The following is a 20,424-nucleotide window of genomic DNA, read 5'->3' on the forward strand; positions in this document are numbered from 1 at the left end:
AAGTGGTTTTAAAAGCAGTTAGTGTGTATGATTCTGACTCTCAAGTCTTTTCCTGGCCATTTTTATTCAGGTTGCACATACACAATGAGACCCACTTTTTGGAGACAAGAAACATGAAATAAAATGCTTCAGTGGGAAACGCCCTTCCATGGCAGGAGTAAGTCAATACTGATGCTTATGGATTCTTTATCAGACTATGTTTTTGAACTGTGGTGTTGGAGAAGACTCTTGAGAGTCTCTTGGACTGTAAAATCAAATCAGTCAATCCTAAAGGAAATCAACTTTGACTGTTCCTTGGAAGGATAGAAACTGAAACTGAAGCTCAAATATTTTAGCCACCAAATGAGAAAAGAGGACTCATTGGAAGACTCTAATTTTGGGGAAAAAATGAAGGGAAAAGGAGAAAGGGACAGCAGAGGATGAGATGGCTAGATAGTGTCATCGACATGGTGGATGTGGGTTTGAACCAGTGGTGGGATTCAAATTTGTTTACTACTGGTTCTGTGGGCGTGGCTTGGTGGGTGTGGCAGGGGAAGGATACTGTAAAATCACCAGACAGAGGTGGTATTTGCCAGTTCTCCGAACTACTCAAAATTTCCGCTAGGAGATAGTGGAGAACGTGGGACCTGGCGTGCTGTGGGTCATAGGGTTACAGGGAATTGGGCATGACTTAGTGACTGAACATTTGACAATGTTTGGGGTACAATCTTGGAAATTTAGACATATAAAAATATCTTGACTGTGGCAAATTTTTCAACTATAAACCTAACTGAAGTGGTATCATTTTAGCTACATCAGGAGCAGCATTTGGAGCTGCTTTGACTGATTTTCTACTGATGATGGTCCAACAAAAAAGCCCCATTATCTTCTTCAGTGCTGTTATCTCCACAGGGTCAAAACTCTGTGTGTATGTGTGTGCGTGTGCGTGTGTGTGTTTGCCTGCAAGAGACAAAGAAGGATAGCATCCTGAATCTGCTTCAGTGAGTTCTTGATTTCTGTACTCTGATACTTCGAACTGTTTGTATTATTCTTTCATTAAGCATTCTGTTACCACAATGCACTGCTCTTTCATTTGCGTACACTCAAGCGAACAGCAAGAGTGACAATGAAAAACAGGCAAAATCATAAAGAAAACCTGAAGTGTAGAGAGAGGAACTGACTTTTCTGCTGTGCTGAATAGTTTGACCCACATGGTCTGCCAAAATCACTTGTCTTGCCAGCAGGGCCTTTGATGAGCAACCCTTAAAAATGTCCAAAGAAGGTACATACATTTGAGCTCCAAAATGTTTGGCACCTGAAGTGCTAATTTGTGAAATTGATTATCTCCAGACATTTGTACCTTAAATTAAGTGTGGTAATAAAACAAGGGAAGTTACCCAGCACTTAATCTCGAATGTACATACGATCTAATCTAAAACGTTAAGCACTAAAATGTTTAGGCCTGCAGTATGAACCATTATGTATATTGTATTCTATTTTCTTTCTCCCTTGACTTTGTTGATAATTAACATTATCATTTTAAAAAAAAAACCAAAATTACAAAGCACTTATGCAAACATACTTAGTTCATGTAATACAGAGGAGGCCAGACTTTAAAAAAAAAAAAAAACTAGTTCCCCAAAGATCAAGCTGAGCAGGTAAAAAGATAAAGCTGCAGCAACAGAGATGTTTTCATTTTTATGTACTGACAACAACTGTTAGATTCAAAGTATGACAAGGAATAAAAGATCAAGAGATCCCATTAATTATTGGATTGCAAACTCTATGTTCAGGCTTGCCTTTCTCTTTCATGTTTATCTTCACAAGAGAGATTAATTATTTTGTTACTTAAGCCTGCCTGCCTAAAATATCTAATTCAAGGGCACATTCTAAAAATCATGTTCTGCCAAATCCTGCTCTACCTTAATTGATTCCAAAGTATAAAGTTGCATATGTAATGATGATCATATCCTACTCTTTTCTTCAGGAGCTTAGGGTAATTTAGCTGGACAAATGTAGATTTTTGACAAATCAAAATGTGATTCGAGATGTGCAAAGGTACAAGATTACCCTTGCCTTTTCCCCTCCCCCCTCCCCTCGTGGGTTGGTTTGGATGAATCTACCAGCTTAATCTACTTCACTGAGCTGTTGTTCTTAGGTAAAACTGAAAAAAGATGGGATATAAATCTATGAAATAAATATTTGCCATGTTTCAAAGTCAAAAAAGCTAGGGTGTAACAGCAGCTTTCTGACCTGGGTAACCTTGAAATTAATTAGATGGACTTATGTACAGTATGAAAAATTCTACCCCTCAATTGATCAAACTTGTCTGAACCAAAAGATATAAATATGTGAATCACCATTAACTTCTCATTCTCATAGATACATTTCTAAATCCAAAATGTTAGGATATTATTATATAAATCACGATATTTATCTGTCATAATTTCAATAAAGAGTGATGAGGAATTTTACTGAATCCAGAAGTTTCATAGAAGGGCCTGGTATCATTAAAATATTCTCAAGAAGTGATTTGGCTAAGGTTAACAGTTCATTTGTACTTCGCTGATTTAAATACTAGAAAATTAAACATTATCTATCTATCTATCTATCTATCTATCTATCTATCTATCTATCTATCTATCTAATAAATTTTTTATTTATCAAATTTAGACACTGCCCATTTCACTATCCAAGTGATTTTGGCAGTTTACAGATACAAATGATGAAACTATATAACAGACATATAATTAGAAACAGAATTATAAAGAGAGTGAAGAATAAAACAAGAACAAAGTTAAAAGACAAGTTTAAAAGGCAGAGGAAGCACCTTCAAAACACTAACCATCCCTGTGATTGCGTGCCAATCTTCAATCCTCATGCTAGTTGGCAAAGCCAGCTCTTCATATTTTCCAAAAGGTCAGAAAAATAGGGACAACCTCAGTTCTAAGGCCAAGATTTTCCACAGGGCAGGTGGCAATTAGAGAATAGGCTCTTTTCTTAGACCCCATTAGGATTCTGCCTGACCGCCTGACCAAGTGGGATGGATCAATGTAATTTGGACAACTCCTCGGTAACCTGGTCTCAACCAACACCTTGAATTGGACCTGAAAGCAAACTACCACCCAATGCAACTCATGCAGCAGAGGTGTCACATATATCGTCTTCAGAGTCCCAAAACTGGTCAGACCAGTTCTATAGAACCAGTTGTTACAATTCTGTGCAGTTCAGAGAACCGGCAAATCATGCCCCTGGCTAGCCCCTCCCCTCTCCTCTCAGTCAGTCCTTATTGCTCATGCGCGACATCGCACACATTCCTGACATCACTGACTGCATTCTCCCCCACCCAGTCACTCCTTAAGATATTTCTTTTTTTCCCTCCCAATGATCAGCTGTTCCGATGATCAGCTGTGCCAGGATACCCTTGCTGTCTTACTGCTTCTCCCAGGAGGCTTCCCTGAGGCCCAGGAGGCAAAAAGTGGTGCATGGGGTGGTGGTAGTGCTGCACAGGTGGTGTTTTTGGCTTCCTGGGCCCCAGGGAAACCTCCTGGGAGCAAAAAACGCCCTCCCAGCTTCCCTGAGGCTCAGGAGGCCAAAGAACGGAGAGTGGGGCGGAGGGTGCTGTGCATCCTCTCCCCCACACTCCTTTTGCTTTCCTGGGCCTCAGGGAAGCCTCCCCCCAGGAGGCTTCCCTGAGGCTCAGGAGGCAAAAAAAAAATGAGCATGGGAGGGTGCTGCAAAAAAGAAGTCATGCCCACCCAGTCACATGGCCATGCCACCTAGCCACTCCCACCTAGCCACACCCACAGAACCGGTAGTAAAAATATTTGCATCCCATCTGTTTCACAGCTTCATTCTGGACCAGCTGCAGCTTCTGGATACTCTTTAAGAGTAACCCCATGTACAGCACATTGCAATAGTCCCTATGGGAGAAGAGCAAATTATCAGGGACTGAGAAAAGGGCTTCCCAATGCAACTAGTACACAACATGAAATTGAGCAAAGGCCTTCCTATCTACAATTGCCACCTGCTCCTTAATATATATAATTGGTAAATTTATATACCCACCTATCTCTCATATGTGTCTTATTTTTGTCCATATTTTATGCTGTTTAAAATAAATATTTAGATTAATTTTAGAGGGATTGCACACCATGTCTTCAGCAACTGTCCTATTTGCTCTTAGTAATGTAAGTATACCAAAAGCAGTTATTAAGAATGAAAGGAGAGAATAAGCTGAATACTGCTCCTTGGAAAATGCATATTTTAACTCCTGCATGCCCAACACATAAATATACATGTACTGTACAAAGTAATATTATCACATACAAGTTAATTATAGAAGAAACTGAGTACCCTGTGGATCAATTTATGTTGTGCAGTCCCCAGTTCCAAGTATCTGAAAGGTCACATGGTATGATTTTTGTCAAAAAAGGAGAACCACCTGATATTATCTCATTGCAATAAAGATGGCCATGAACATGTTATCAGGTTGGTCCTTTGGGTAAGTGCTCCAGGCTCCCAAAATATAATATTATATGTAATTCTCCAAATTATGTTGTATACTTTATTCTTTGATATGTTTTTAATAGATTTTATTACTTTCCATCCCAAGTATATTAAATTTAGCAACTGAAAAACTGGTTTAATCCTCATAGCTGTTGCCAATGAATAAATAAAAGTAAAGGTTAGCAATCATGAATAATTACTAGATTTATAACCCCCCTTTATTTATATAGCTCTAAGTGGCATACATAATGCTTCTTCCTATTTCCATACCAGCATCCGATGATCTGGGTTGAACTGAATAAGAAACATCCAGCCCCAAATCACCCAACCAAGTTTTCATATCTAAGTGAGACAGGATTCGTTTCCCAGTTTCTAGTCCAGGCAAACTAGCTCTCGAATTCACCAAGTTTTGAATATTTTCAAGGACAAATCCTTCCTAATGACAAAAGGTTACTGTATTGTTTTTTTTTTTAATAATTAACAGCAAAGGACTACCAGATTCTGTAACCGCTTTGTTCCCTATACCATCTGTCTGATAAACTCACAAATTTTGTTTCTCTCACCCTGTACATGTATACTTCCAAACTAGACTGTTTTCTCCGTGTCATATAATATATATGGGTATATGCATAATTTTGTATGTCTATCTATTTTGCCATGTTTATGTAGTGTATATTAGGAGACCCTCTGAGAGCTATATGCAACGAAATTTCATTTTAATGTATGCCGATTAGTGTACAATCAAAGTGACAATAAAGTTATTCTAAGTCTACATCTAACCTTTGCTGGACAATAAGACTTTGCTTCTTTCTCCCTGAAAATGTAGGAATTTGCATCTAATGCTTCCTACCTAGTTTATATACTATTATATAAACGTTAAAAAGTTGAGGTTTGATGTTAATGCCTTATTCTACTGTACCAAAGGGAATTGGAAGTCGATACTTTTTTTCCCTTCCTCCCACTTTTCTCTTCCCTTTTCCCTTCCCTAACTTCCCTACTATTTGTTTTTGTATTTTCTTTGTATGCTATATTATAAAATAATCAAAATTATTTCCACATAATGCTTCCTACCGAAATGGCGGGGGGGGGAAGCATCATACTCCTTTCCATTGCTTTAAATCTACTCCCTGAATTTGGGGAACAGTTTATGCTTTTAATTGCAACGTCTCGGGTGAGTATTGGTATCTTCTGCAACTGTTACTCATTCCCGCTGATCTCAAAGCAACCTGTCTCATTCCTTCTATTTAATTCCTAATAGGCACGCGCTCGGGGTTTTCCCGGGGACTCGAAAGTTACGCGCCACTAAGCTTTCCTCCCACCCCTAATTGTTAAGCCTACGTAAGCAAAGGGGAGGGGCTCTGTCTGACTCTCCGGGGCGCGGGGGGGAAAGTATTGGAGGCTACGAAGTCCGCCTGCGCCGTCGGTTGAGCAGGCGCTCTTTGTAGTCAGCCGGCCCACAATGCTTTCGCTCCGCGCAAGGGCGTTCTGGGTGTCTGAGGGGAAGCTAAAAAGCTTGGCAAATGGCGGCCTCGGGGAAGGTGGCTATTTTCCGCCTGCCGGTCCTTCCTACCATTGGAGAGATCATCAAATTGTTTAAACTGAAAGCCTCGAAGCAACTGTCCCAGAACTTTCTGTTGGATCTGCGCCTCACAGGTTGGCCGTTCGCGGCGTTCTGGCCTCCTCGGTGTTACGGTGGTTCATCTTTGGAAGGGCAATGCCTTCTTTGCTGACCTGAGAAAAATGTTCCGACAACATACATACTTTTCCCACCAACTTGGGGCTCTCTTAGATGTGCCGGAATACCCTTTCCTATCCTGGGCGGGGGACGATGGGAGTTGTAGTCCAACCGTTTGGGAAGCACCGGGTCGGTAGCAACTGATATACCTGTCTTTTTAATCTCAAGTTGATTGAATGTTTTTCCAGTTGGCAAAGTGGCAGTACTCTCCTAGGGTGGAAATAGCGAATTAGATGGTGTAGAAAATGTGCATTAAATCCCACAGCTCACTACAGAATATGGGTTTTTAATCTATCAATCTCCCCACTTTTGGTTCCCCCCCCTTTTTGGATTTAAATTTTATTGGCTGCAAAAATGACGCTCTTTTACATTTGCTTGTTTCTTCTTTCTAATCCCTTTCCTAGAATTGACTTTCCATCCAGATTTTGGATATGAAATAAAAGTTTATGTTTTTGTTCTTAATTAACTACCTTAAGTTTTTTTCCTTTCTGAATATGAATATTTAAAGAGTACCTATAGGAGTAAGTTATCTGCTTTATTTTGTTATTCCAGTTTATCTGAATTAATCCACTTGATTGTCTCAAATAAGCAGCAAAAACCCCCACCACATTGTTAATATGACAAAAAATGCAAACTGTGGGAGGGCATACATATCACTTTTATCTTTTAATGTATCAGTGCTGTACTCAAAAGAATGAACTAATTTTTGGAGTGCAAAAACCATGTGTATCGTTCTAATATTACCATAGTAAATTTATAATCTGAAGACCAAGAAAAATGTAAATTATCATAATTTTCACTAGCTCTGCTGTACTGTACATTTATCGGTCCAGTTTACTTGATTTAATGATGGAATGATGAATGATTATTTTGAAGTGATAGTGTCATTTACTTTAAGTGTTCTCTGCTTGTGAAATCAAAACTCACTGCTGTATGTTCTTTTTTGCAGATAAGATAGTAAGAAGTGCTGGCAATCTGAAGGATGTTTACGTGTGTGAAGTAGGCCCTGGGCCTGGAGGAATCAGTAGATCCATCTTAAATTCTGGTGCTGCAGAATTGTTATTAATTGAGAAAGATTCTCGTTTTATTCCAGGACTTGAGGTACCCAAATATTTTCCAAAATGGTACTGTTGATAATTACCCTTTTACAGGTTAAATTGTACTGCATTTTAATAACTAGTTACACTAGTATATATTAGTGAGGTTGGTCATGACCCTTGTGATCTTTTGGGAATCTCTTTAAATGGCTTTTTCAGCAAGACTTGGGATCCCCTGCCAACAAGGAGGTCATTCATCAGCTCATCTTGTATAATATTGATACTTTCCCTTTTATCATCCAGTTTTTATAATAATTGTTTTAAATGGGTTTTAACTGTTGATTTTATTGTATGCTGCTCAGAACCACTTTGTGTAACATGGGTGGTTATATAAAGTAGACAGACAGATGGACAAAGGTAATCTTGTTTATATGTAAACATAATTGTTCCTGATTTGGATATGAAATGATGGTTACTGAGTCAACATTAACTCTTTATTTTCCAAAAAAAATCATAAGTAAATTACAAAGATAGAGGGTGGGAAAGAAAGATCAATCTACATGATGCACACTCCTGAAGCCTGGATCATGATTAAGAAACTGGTGATGTCTGAAGTAAATAATAAAGCAAGGTTTTAGGAGAGGGAGAAACATACTGTCATGCCCCTGGTGGAGACTGACTCTGAGGGAGAGGAGGAACAGCCGACAGGGAGTGGAAGTGTGGCTCTGGAGGTTGTGGAGGAGGCTAGGAAAGGGCAGAGGCTGGCTGGGCAGTCAGAGGAGGACCCAGGCCCATCCCCTATCCATCCTAGGGCACGCAGGGAGGAGAAGATAAGGGAGAAATGTGGTCTAATCCAGAGGAGAGGGCTTTGATCCTCTTCATGGGCTTCAGCTGTGACAACTGAATAAGAGGACAGACATGCGTACAGGCAAATGCTGGAAACAAAGCGTGGAAATATCTCTAATTTATAGTTCCTCTCTGAATTTGGCATCCTTTCCAAAGTGTGTTCTGTCCTTGTAACTGCTTGTGTGGGAGTTTTTTGTCTTCCGTCAAGGATATTTGGAGCTTGGAAGCAAAGTGAAGGAATAAAAGGGGCTTCACTGGGTTTTTGTGACTGTGTTTATTTTGTATCCCCACCCTGAATCATCACACAGATTATGAATCTCTGAGATAGAGAAAAATTAATATAAAAAATCAATGTTCATTCAGAATGTGACTTGTGGAAATCAGACTTCTCCAAATAATGTTCTCTAGAGACATTAGACAAAATACCAATTTTCCCCCATCAGAATAGTCAATCGTTATACATAGTTGAACTAATTCCTAATTTCTGCTATATAAAAATCTACATTGAACTGTTTGTAATTCAGTTGATAGCACATTATAATTCAACTGTTGTATTGATTTCTGCATCCTTATTGTCCCTCAAGTCATCTCCCATATTGTTTCAAAATATCTCTGTTTCTCTAAAGCAGGGCTGTCAAACTTGTGGCCCATGGGTCGGATGGATCATGCACTGGCCACCCCCATGCCCGGTTTGGCGAAGGGGGAAAAAGTCACGACACATCACATGACACCACTGTGATGACGTGAGTTTGACACCCTTGCTCTAAAGTAAATGGAATATTTAGAGCTGTTCATCAGTGAGGGGAATTACTTAAAATTGCCTGCCAGAAAGTGATAAACAGGCTTAAAATGATAGAAACAAGTTTGAATTTAGAATCACTTAAGTCAATTCTACTTCAGTTTTTATAGGAAACAAATAATTTTAAACTTAAAATTAATAATTGTAATATTGTTACCTTTGTATACTCTTTGTATTTGTGCAGGTTAGCATTTATTTAGCTCTCCTTTTGGCACATTTGGTGATATTTGGTATAATAAATAGAATCTCAAATGTATTAATTCTTGCATTATAGCTGAAAATTTTTCAATTGTTAGTTATTTCAAATATAATTAAATAGCTTTTTAATATATTTTTCTTTTTTCAAAAATCTCAGTTGCTGTCTGAAGCAGCTCCAGGAAAAGTCCGTATTGTCAATGAGGATATTTTAACATATACATTCAATGAAGCTTTTCCTAAACATCTTTCAAAGAACTGGGAAGATGGTCAGTATGCTACAAATACAAATATTCAGAATATTTATTAAAATGAAGTCATTGTGTGAGATTACTATAGCAATATAGTGATAAGACTGGAACTTAATTTGTATGTTCTATTTCTTAATTTTGCCAGTAACCTGTAATGATCCCTGTGAAAAATATATTTTTCCCAAAGCAGAGCTAAGGGCACATAAGTGCAAGACAAGTGACTGGTGTTATCAAGTTAATAAATTCTAATGTTTCATACCAAGTATTCTGTAGATCACAAATCTGAGCAATGAATTTCACTAGCAACTTAAATACTATTCATTCATTCATTCATAAATACTATACATTCATTCTGGGATGCCTCAGTAGCATATCTGCTTGTTTTCTCAGATTAGAACAAATGCTATTTATAGATCTAGACATGGGTGTCAAACTCGATCATGTCACGTGACATCATGTGATGTATCAGGACATTTTTGCCTTTACAGAACCGGGGTGGGTATGGCCTGCGTTTGATGCATCTGGCCCGCAGGCCACCAGTTTGACACCCTTGGTCTAGGACACTTATCAAGAAGTCATCAATTGCTTACTGAAACTCAGATGCCTGAATATTACCTTCATAGGGTGTGCCTACAGCAGCAATTAACTGAGTTTCTGTTAAAGCCTTTAAGCTATTGATGCAGAGACTGCATGTTCGGATAGGATAAATGCCAAACATGAGGTCAAAACCTAAATACAGGATTTTTTTCCCCAAAAGTTCATTTTCCCAGCTTAGGTTAACAAAAAATGCAACTCTTAAATTTTCAAATAGTTCAGAAGACCTATTTGAAGGAAAATTCAGTTTGAGAAGAGAACTAACGTTGGAAAGCTTTCAGTTAATGCCTTGGGAGAGAAATGACTGGGATCCCATATGACCAAAATCTCTGTCCTTGCAAATAAGGCAGCGCAGATGTTCTCTTTCACTATCTGTTTTACTGCCCTAACGTTAAGGATGTTGAAAATTCCATTCAGTCATAGATACATTGGTCAGATCTGCACAAGATTCAGTATTATGCCTTTTAAATAAATCTAAAAGTTGTTAGGAGAGTTTCTACCTTCCTGCTTATGATACTTATGTAACAGGTATGATATAAATTAATAAAAAATTTGGAACCTGAGAATTGTTAGGGATATACCCTAGCAGAATGTGCATAGCAGTCAGGCAGCCAGGCGAATGTGAGAGAAAACGTTTTTTAATTTACACACTCAGTAAAACCGGATACACTGTCTTAGTTGAATAGTCCGGAGACTGTTCAATTGCAAAAATCCAGTGTCGAAAAAAAACAACAGTTAACTTACAATGTTAATCCATAAATCAGTCCAGTAAATATATTCTCACAATAGATTAGATATGCAGCATTCAAAACTCTTTCTTCCTTCGACGTCAACAGCAGGGAACACGCAGAACAATCAACCATCAATCCAGTAGCAATCCAGGTTCTCTAGCTCCCTTTTATGGCAGTTTCTCAACCACACCCAAATTATATCATTTAGAGTTTAAACTTTGCTATCATGGTTTATATATTATTTACCCAAACAATGTTAGGTAACTATGGTTATTCCTAACAAGAATAATCTAATAATTTTTAAAAAATCCATCATATTATATTGGAATATATATTGAAAGTAGTGTTTATTAATTAATAGAAGTTAATATATTGATCTTTGATTCTGATTAAGGCTTATGGTCAAGCAAATATATTTGTGCTTTGCCTTTTGTCTTTTATAGATCCTCCAGCTATACATATTATTGGAAACCTCCCTTTCAGTGTCTCAACTCCACTAATAATCCAGTGGCTTGAGAATATATCTAATCGAGATGGGCCTTTTACTTATGGTAGGATACGGATGACCCTGACCTTTCAGAAAGAAGTTGCAGAGGTGAGTTTTTTTATTGAATTATTATACAGTTTTTTAACAATAAATATGAGCAATTGGCACATTAAAATTATTAAGTTTAATTTGTTCTTGTAGTTTGGTCCATTTGTATAATGGGGAATGAATAATACATTTGCTGGCTTAGAGAATGGATTCTCCACTCTGTAGAGAGAATCTGTGTGTTTAAAGAACTTGTTTTGTTATCAGCTGCCTTGTAGCAGCAGGACTGATTCTCTTCAACCTGGAAGTCCTGTGTATGGACAGGGTAGGGTATGCATAAACTAAAAGTAATTCTATGGTTGCAACACACTGTGAGCTCCAAAGCTAGTGGTTATCACTGCTTTTTATTCATTTATTTCCTGCCTTTGCAATTTTTATCATAAAGTATTCCTACAATTCCTTCCACCTCCTTACTTTGTCCACAACAGCAACCCTGTGAGGTGGATTGGGCTGAGAGAGAGGTACTGGCCCAAACCAGCTAGCTTTCATGCATAAGATAAGACTAGAATAGGTCACTGATGGGACAGGAAATGACAAAACCTGTGTTGTGATACCAATAATATAATTAATGTACTCGCATTGATGTACTTGTATTGGGATGAAAGTTCAAAAAATTATTTGAATTTGTGTTGTGATTATCATGACATGAATTTCATCATTTTACAAGTAGTGCTTGGCTTATAGACACAATTCGGACCACTTTTTTTTTTTTTCCCAAGAGATTGTGATTAAGTGCGTTGCACCCAATTTTAGGATCTTTTTTGCCATGGTTGAATCACTGCCGTAGTTAAATAAATCATGTAGTACTTAAGTGAATGCAGCTTCCCCCAGTGAAGCTGGCAGAAGCTGGCTGGGAAGATCACAAGTGGCAATCACGTGACCCTAGAATGTTGCAGTTGTTGAAAATACATGCTGGTTGCCAAATGGCCAAATTTTGATCACATGACTGTGACAGTTGTAATTGCAAGGTCCAGTCATAAGTCATTTATTTCGATGCCCTGGTAACTTTTAACAGTTTAGTAACTTCAACAGTTGCTAAATGAATGGTTGTAAGTCAAGGACTACCTATATTTGAACTGACCATCAGCAAGACATAAAATTGAATTATGCATCAATAGGCGTTCAGTAATAGCAACATGGTTACCAGCCTTGGCTTTACATTGTTCTATTTGAACACTGTGAGGAGGGTTTCATTGAATTATATGTGTAGGAATGGTCAAAATTACTTTGTGACATTGGCTGGTTTTAGACGCTTTCAACATGCTACACAAAACTAGGCACCAATACAGGAACGTTTTCTGATGAAGATAATCATGGCATAAAGGGTAGAGCTGATACAGGTAGTCCTCGAGTTACGACTACAATTGAGTCCAAAATTTATGTTGCTAAGTAAAACATTCGTTAAGTGAGTTTGTCCCATTTTACGACTTTTCTTGCCATAGTTGTTAAATGAATCATTGCATTTGTTAAGTTAGTAACATGGTTGTTAGGAGAAACTGGATTTCCCATTGATTTTGCTTATCAAGAGGTCACAAAAGCTGATCACATGACCCCAGGACACTGCAGCTGTCACAAATATGAACCAGTTGCCAAGCACCTGAATTTTGATCATGTGACCATGGGATGCTGCAACTGTCTTAAATGTGAAAAGTGATTGTGTCACTTTTTTCAGTGTCATTGTAACTTTGGTCACTAAATGAATTTTTATAAGTCGAGGACTTACCTGCACTTACACTAGTGCAGGGGCCTCCAACCTTGGCCACTTTAAGCCTGGTGGGAGTCCACCAGGCTTAAAGTGGCCAAGGTTGGAGACGCCTGCACTAGTCCATAGTTCTGTGAAAGTAGAGTTTTGAATCAGTAAGGAGAGAGCTTTTTCTTCTGTCCCCTGCCCCTAACAAGACAGAAGATGTACCAGTGCTGTGGAAAATGAAAAAGAAAAAACATCCAAACCCTGCTATTGAGAATTCTCTGAATTGATGCCAGAAATGTGGCTGAAAAATAGGAGCATTTTGGAAGAATCTCTCAGCTGGAGCATTTTAACACACATCTGAACCGATTTCTTCTTCCCTAACAAATTCAGTCCTGGAAATCTATTTCTATAGCAAAAAGTTCTGTCCCAGTAAGATGGGGTCCTGAATCTTTTTTTAAGTGTGCCTTTTGTAATATGCGTTGCAAATGTTCTGTTTCTTTCCTAATGTTCTAGTTGAGTTTTAGTGATCATCAGTGCCAACCTCTGCAGATGGCACGGTAGGGAGACAAAGCCCTTTTATCAAAACTTGGTTCCTGGAGTTTCTGGCATTTCAGTTCAGTTTTCTGAAATAATTGGAAGTGTGAGCTGCTATTCTAAGCTTAGTGGAAAGGCTGATGGATAGGATTTCAGAGCTAACCAGGTTGGAAAAGGGGAAGAGCAGCCTCTTGACATTTAGGCAGAAAAGGAAAGACTTAAGAACATAAATGCAGTCTGCTTTATATAGCAAGAGCCAGCTGTACATGATTTCAAGTTTTCTCATATGTGACATGAAGATTATAGTGTTTTTGCATACACTGTAGTTCAAACAGGATGCAAAATAGCACAGTTGGTAAGTTTCTTATATTAGGTGATAAGACGATATGACATAAAATCAGCGACACAATCATGATAATAGAATAAATTTGTCTTCTGAGTTATTGCAGAGATCTTTCTAATCTTTAAACACTTCTTAATGCTAGCTGGTGTGCTTCAAGGACTATAAACCAGTCACATATTAAGGTTGTTTTTAATGGTCCCTCTTAGTCTGATGGAAGTAAGGGAGAAGGTTTCATGTCTTAGATGTATCTAAAGGTTTTAGATATATCTTTTTTTTTTGTAAATTTTATTTGAGTTTTCACAAAAAAAATACAAATAAAACATCTTTTTTGAAAATAGCGTAATTCTGGGTTACATTTCTTCGTACAGACACAAATTCAATTTCATGCTCATTTTTATGTTCTGTTCCATATCTTATTACCTTTTTACATTTTCTGCATAGCTTCTCCCCCTTTTAATTTTCTCAATTTAATTTTAATTATCTTGTCTCAATTCAAATCATTTTATATATATATATATATATATATATATATATATATATATATATATATATATATATATATATATATTTGTCTGTCCTGTTTTAATTATCTATTATCTTTTCTCGTTAAACAAAGTTTCTCCTGTAGTTACTGGTTGGAGTATGACGCCTTTATATCTTTTAAGTTTATCCATTTAACTCTTATTTAGGCTTCAATATATACCCTACAGTTATAACATTCAATATAATACATAACTTCCATTCGGATTCTGCTTGGTACATTCTTAAAATACACACTATATTCTTAAAAAAAGAAAAAAATATAAATATATGTAATTAAAACAACACATTCCATTCCAATTCAATTCAATTCATTAATGTTAATATTCATTAAAATCTTAACTTCTTTAACATTACTTTTCAATTAAATATCATACTTCTATGGGAACAATTATCAGCTTTCCATAATTAATCCCCCCTTCACTTATATTTTATAAAACATTAACTAATTAAAATGTTCCTGTCCCTTCCTAATTCAGTTTTCTCATTTATTTTATTTCACTTATTTTATTAACAAACATTTCACTAAATCACACTATTTTATCCCTCATTTTAATCATACATTGTTTCCAATTTTCTAAAGTTATTTCTATTACTAATATAACAATACAATCTTATGTACCTTTACAGAATCCCTTTTTCAGTTAAATTTTCACCCATTATCTCTAAATAGGCCCTGTTTTTCTATATCTTGTTTCGGTCCTTTATAACTTCTTTTCCTTTCCTTCTTCCCTCTCTTCTTCTCTCTCCCCTTTTTACCCCCTTGTCTCTCTACCTCTATTTCTCTCTTATGTATTCCCCTCTTCTGTTGCTTTCCAGTATTATACTTATTTTTTGAATTATTTTTCTTTTCTTGGGTTGTTTTTTTAAGTCTTAAATTCTCCATTCTCTTTCCCCACTTTCCTTTTTCTTCCCCACATAGAATTACTTGTTCATTAAAGATGGCTTCTTCTTTGTCCCAGTCTTCTTGTTTTGCAGACATTTCTTGTTGTTTCTCATAGTTCCAAATCTCCATTTCTAAAAATTGAAAAAATGAAGCCAAAAGAACCCCTCCCTTCTTGTGCATCTTCTTTATACTTTTTAAGTTTCATTTTCAATTCATCCAGAAGTAGTGCCATTGTATAAATTTATAAACAACCACCCAATTAATTTTAGTCATTCAAATGCAATAACCAAGAATCCAAAGATCACCAAGTAATCCAAATACATGCAAGCTGTTTCTTTTTGCTTTTTTTTTCACTTTCACTTCCTGGGGTTCTACTGTTTAGTTACAAAGTTTCGGTTAAAATGTATCTTTTAGAAGTCTTGTTGAAGTTTTACTGTAGATTCTTTTTAATTCCAGGCATCTCCTCCCTCTTTCTAGATCCTGCCCTTTTATTCTTTTTCTGTCCCTTCCTGCTTATGGGAAAAAAATTAGTGTCCAGAAATCTTTATTATCCCTTTGACATTTTGTTTTATTTTCAGCTTAATTACCTGTTGATGTCAAAGTGGATTTTTCCGATTTCTTATTTAAGTCTCTTAGTTGTCAGTGTAGGGAAAGGGAGAGAAGAAAAAAAAAAACCCAAACCTTTCCCTTTTCACTTTCCTTCGCTGCACCGACTCTTCTTTGGGAGTGGTTATTTTTTTGTAAGTTTAAATTCCAGGATACCTTAGTTGTTGCTTTTGCAATTTAACCTGGTCAGCCAAAACTTTCACTTCTTATCTTTCTCCTGCACATTCTTTTCCAGTCGAGTTCTTCTTTGAGGTGGCCATTTCTGACCACCGCTGCAACTGCCTTCGGGAAAGGGAGTAATGGCCAGCTGAGGAGGAGAGATGCGGCTCTCCTCAACCCTGCTGGCGGTCTCCCCCCTCTTCACCACCTCTACGGGGTGGCTTAGCCCCGAAACCAGCCAGCTCGGGGTGCCCCAGCGGCAAGCCCGGACCGAAACCGCGCACAATCGCAGATTTCTGTCTATTGCCGAAGGAACTCAAACCGGAAGAAGATTTTAGATATATTTGATATTCTATTATTATGTTACTATTTTTTTTAAAAAAAAATTCAAGGCCTGACTTTTCCCAACTCAGCCATGTCATTTTGATTATCTTTTACATAGATCAATAATTATTGTCCCTGTTTTAATTTTTTTCTTTCTTGGACTTGTTGGTGTTATTGTTATTTTTGTTGTTATCACATTCCATCAAGCAGAGGTAGTTCTTGCTTACAAACTGCCCTGTTCAGTGATCATTCAAAGTTACAATAGTGCTAAAAAAAGTAACTTTATGACTGGTCCCTGCACTTTATGGCCATTGTAGCATGTGATCGAGATTCATGCATTTCGCAACTGGTAGGCGTTTAAGACCGTCAGTGACCCACAGTCATGTGATTGCCATTTGAATGCTTCACCGCTGGTTTCTAACCATCAATGGAGAAGCTGCAATAACATCGCAAGTCAGGATCATCTGATTCCTTGCTTAACAACACATCATCTAGCAATAGACTTGTCATTAAGCAACAACTATTTGTAGCTGTAGAAGACAGGAAATAGTTTTGAAGGACAGAAAGAAAAGCTACAATTGTAGCTCAAGTCCACTCCAAGAAACTAATTGGAGAAAAGCCCCTCCCTAGTTCACATGGAGATAAGGAAGGGGGGGAGCACATTCTGACTTGCAAGGTTCTGTCATTGTAGATGATCCATAAAAATAGCTTTGACATATATGACATTGGTATATTAATCTGATCTACTTTATACCATTAATAGTAACTGAGAATTGTAGACATTGTGTCAGGAATGCTAAAGGCCACAGTGAACTGAGGTTGCAAAGAAAATCACAGAACAACAAAATGTTCAGTCTATCAGGAAGTTAAAAATACCAATATCCCAGATGGTTAATAAGGATGGCAAAATTAACAGAAAAAGGAAAGCTATTCAAATCTTTAATTTTTCCATCTTTTGCAACAAGAAATGTTTCACTTGGCCCCAGTGAAGAGCAGGAATGAAGTTTGAGTTTCCCATTACCTGACTTTTTTTACATTTGAACAAGTTCATATTGCTAGAATAGCATGAATGATATTCAATAGAGAATTAAAACAATTTGCAGATGTGTTTGAACATCTACTCATTATGTTCGAATAATTCCGTAGAATGCCTCATATCCCTGATGACTAAAGGAGAGACAACGTGCATATCTTCAAAAAGCTGAAAAAGAGAATCTGGGAAAGTTTAGGCCAATTTGATCAGTCAATTTGTGGAAAGTTTTTTAATGCAAATTATTAAAAAATTGGATAAACATCAGTGGGTAAACATCTTTAAAACAGTGTGATAATTGACAAACATTAATATGGATTTCTGAAGAATAGAAAGATAGATTTTGTCGTATCTATCTCCAATCTACAACACAGTCCTTTCAACAGTTCCATGAAGGCTCCACACCAATTTGCACTACGTAGATGACCGTAATGACCTGCTAAAAGAATGCAAATGACCAGCTGTCTGCAAGGAGCATAAATCCTTCCATTTCCCATCATCCAGTCAGAGCTGAAGAAGCTTCTTGGATGAGAAGTGAAATGTCTTCAAAGAAAAACCAGAAAGTCCAGTTGCCTCTTCAAAAAAGCATATTTGAGACAACCATGACCTTCTCCTCCTGAGAATCTCCATAGACAAAGATAAAATTGTTCATGTATTGACATATCCATGCATGGATTTTCTAATGCACATACTTTATAGACCAGCAGTTGCCAACTGGTGGGCTGTGAGAAAATTTTGGTGAGCCATAGAGAAATCTCACCCCCAGAGCACCCCCCCCCAAAGCAATTAAATCAGGCTGCACAGAAACACAAGGCTGCGCCACCCACATGGCCCACAGGAATGCTCCCCACCCACTCCTTACCTGGTAAACTTGCCTGCTAAATTGCTATTTTTTCTTTTTCCGGCCATCATCTGTTCTCCTGTGCCAGGAGATTTAGATTTAGATTAGCTTTCTAGCTAGTCTTTAGATCTTCGGCTCAGCGCAGCTGAACCTCCATTAGGACTGAAGGTTTGCTTGCAAGCAAATTCAGTGCAGACTCACGGCAAGCAAATTTGAGAGACTGAGCTAGCCAATGGCAGATAGATAGATCACTGAATGATTCTGTGAGCAACTCAATCTGCCTGCTTTGCCTGATTTTGGGTAAAAGTTGCTCTTTTTTAATAAAAGATTCAATATTTATATAAGTATTTATAATATTTACACACAAGCCATGCCCAGCCAGTCACATGAGCACGAAGCCACACCCACAAATTAGGCCACACCAACAGAACTGGTTAATGGTCCCTGGGATCTAAAATTATGAGTTTGGTGGTCCCTGAGGTCCAAAAGGTTGGCGACCCCTGTTATAGACCATTGAATTATAGCATTAATGAAGCTACATCTTCATGTTGTATAGAGACTACAATAGTGTGTCTATTCTAAAACATAATGTAGGTTAAAGTATAATCCTTCCTGGACTTAGAATTCCCTTTGCTTTATTATGAGCATTTGTCAGTTTAGAAAAATGGAGCCTACATGTTGATTTATAGATTGGACTAAAATGTTTTCTTAACTTTTTACATTTTTTTTTATTTTTCTAAAATACACTTTGAGATATGTCTTCTTGAATATGTTTCCAAATGCTCCAGGAATATACAAACAAATCTATTTGAGGAATTTATTGAAATACTGTGTTCCGGTTACTATGATTTGTCTGAATCCAAAAAGTATAGAAATATAATGACAACAAAATTGTATTTGCTTTCTTTTACTTCAAGCTTGTTTTATTTATATGAGAAATGTTAGCATGAGTATAATCTAGACCTTTTAATTGTTATAGCAATAAGTGTGATTCTATTATTGATAACCATGAAAAGGTTTGTAAAATATTTGGTATTTTAGTTAACAGGCTACTCTAAAGAGCACTTTTATTTGGTTGTTTTACATTAATGCTGGCACTCATTTACAAAAATGTTTTTCTTCCACAGCGACTCACAGCTAGTACAACATCCAGACAGCGAAGCAGGCTTTCTATAATATCTCAGCACCTGTGCACTGTTAACAAAGGTTTCACAATTCCAGGTCAAGCTTTTGTTCCAAAGCCAGAGGTCAGTCTGTTCATTCTTTTTGCATTAAAAACATTGTTTGAAGCTTCATTCAGCTATTCACAGAGCCATTAGCATGAAGACTCAGATATATTCTAATTTCACCAAGTATTCAAGAAGGTTGTTGGATTAACTCAAACAACTGAAAAGTAAATGTAGTAATAAGGTATTTATTACTGGGGAGGAACATAATTTTTTTAGTGAAGATGAGAGAGAAAGATTTAAAGGTAGTGTTCAAAAGGAAGGCAAATCAATAAAAGAGAAAAAGTAAGAGGTGAGAAAATGTTCAGATAAATTCCAAGTACCCCAGAGATGTATCAAAATTCTTAAGAGGTCTTGAGTAGTGGGAAACCCTGTAGGGCTACCCCAAAGCAGCATCAAACTCTTTGTTAAATTATTTGTATGGTCTGTAGGAAATCACACATTTGTGGCAATAATAAAGGTTGACATACTTCTGGGAAATTGCTATTTTGGTTTGATGTGTCACTTTGTGGAGAAAGATTTCCTTAGAGGTGGCTGTGTCCTGATTTTGAGAATAACAACTCAAGTAAAATGTTATTCCAAAAAGAAATGTTTTTTGAGATTTTCTTGAACAAGTTCCAAAACCCAGTCCTATTATATTCCCTCTAATATCCAAAATACAGATTGTGATTATTTGTTACGTATGTCTCCTCTTTATTAGCTGCCTTATTGTGATTTAGAAATTGCTGGTGATAATTTTGTCCTTCTTATGCATAAGCCATAATTTGTTTATGCCATGGTTTATTGAATAAATGCATACTGTAGTAGCTAGGTTTTCATCTTACATTAAGTCAAAATGAAATAAATGCACTCAATTTGGGTACCTTCCCAGAACTTGGAACTGCCCTTAATGATTAGCATTCAGAAGCTACAACTGGTATAAAATGCAGTGGACTAGGCACTAATGTTTGTATTCCAGTATCTTCAGGTGAATCAAC

At 37.1% G+C, this 20,424-nt stretch overlaps 1 protein-coding gene across 1 annotated transcript in view; it reads left to right on the plus strand.

Annotated features, from left to right (window-relative positions):
- The first annotated feature begins 5,880 nt into the window (after positions 1 to 5,880).
- The window catches only part of TFB1M (transcription factor B1, mitochondrial), a 28,983-nt gene continuing 14,439 nt past the window's right edge, over positions 5,881 to 20,424 (plus strand). Inside the window, exons 1-5 of the mRNA XM_026705037.2 lie at positions 5,881 to 6,141; positions 7,173 to 7,324; positions 9,261 to 9,369; positions 11,120 to 11,271; positions 19,349 to 19,468. Of these exons, the coding sequence (XP_026560822.1) occupies positions 6,009 to 6,141; positions 7,173 to 7,324; positions 9,261 to 9,369; positions 11,120 to 11,271; positions 19,349 to 19,468 (666 nt within the window). The 5' untranslated portion in view covers positions 5,881 to 6,008. The remainder of the gene's footprint in view (positions 6,142 to 7,172; positions 7,325 to 9,260; positions 9,370 to 11,119; positions 11,272 to 19,348; positions 19,469 to 20,424) is intronic.

Source organism: Pseudonaja textilis, chromosome 1 (assembly GCF_049901715.1).
Source record: "Pseudonaja textilis isolate UNSWEBS1 chromosome 1, rPseTex1.2, whole genome shotgun sequence".
Taxonomy (NCBI): domain Eukaryota; kingdom Metazoa; phylum Chordata; class Lepidosauria; order Squamata; family Elapidae; genus Pseudonaja; species Pseudonaja textilis.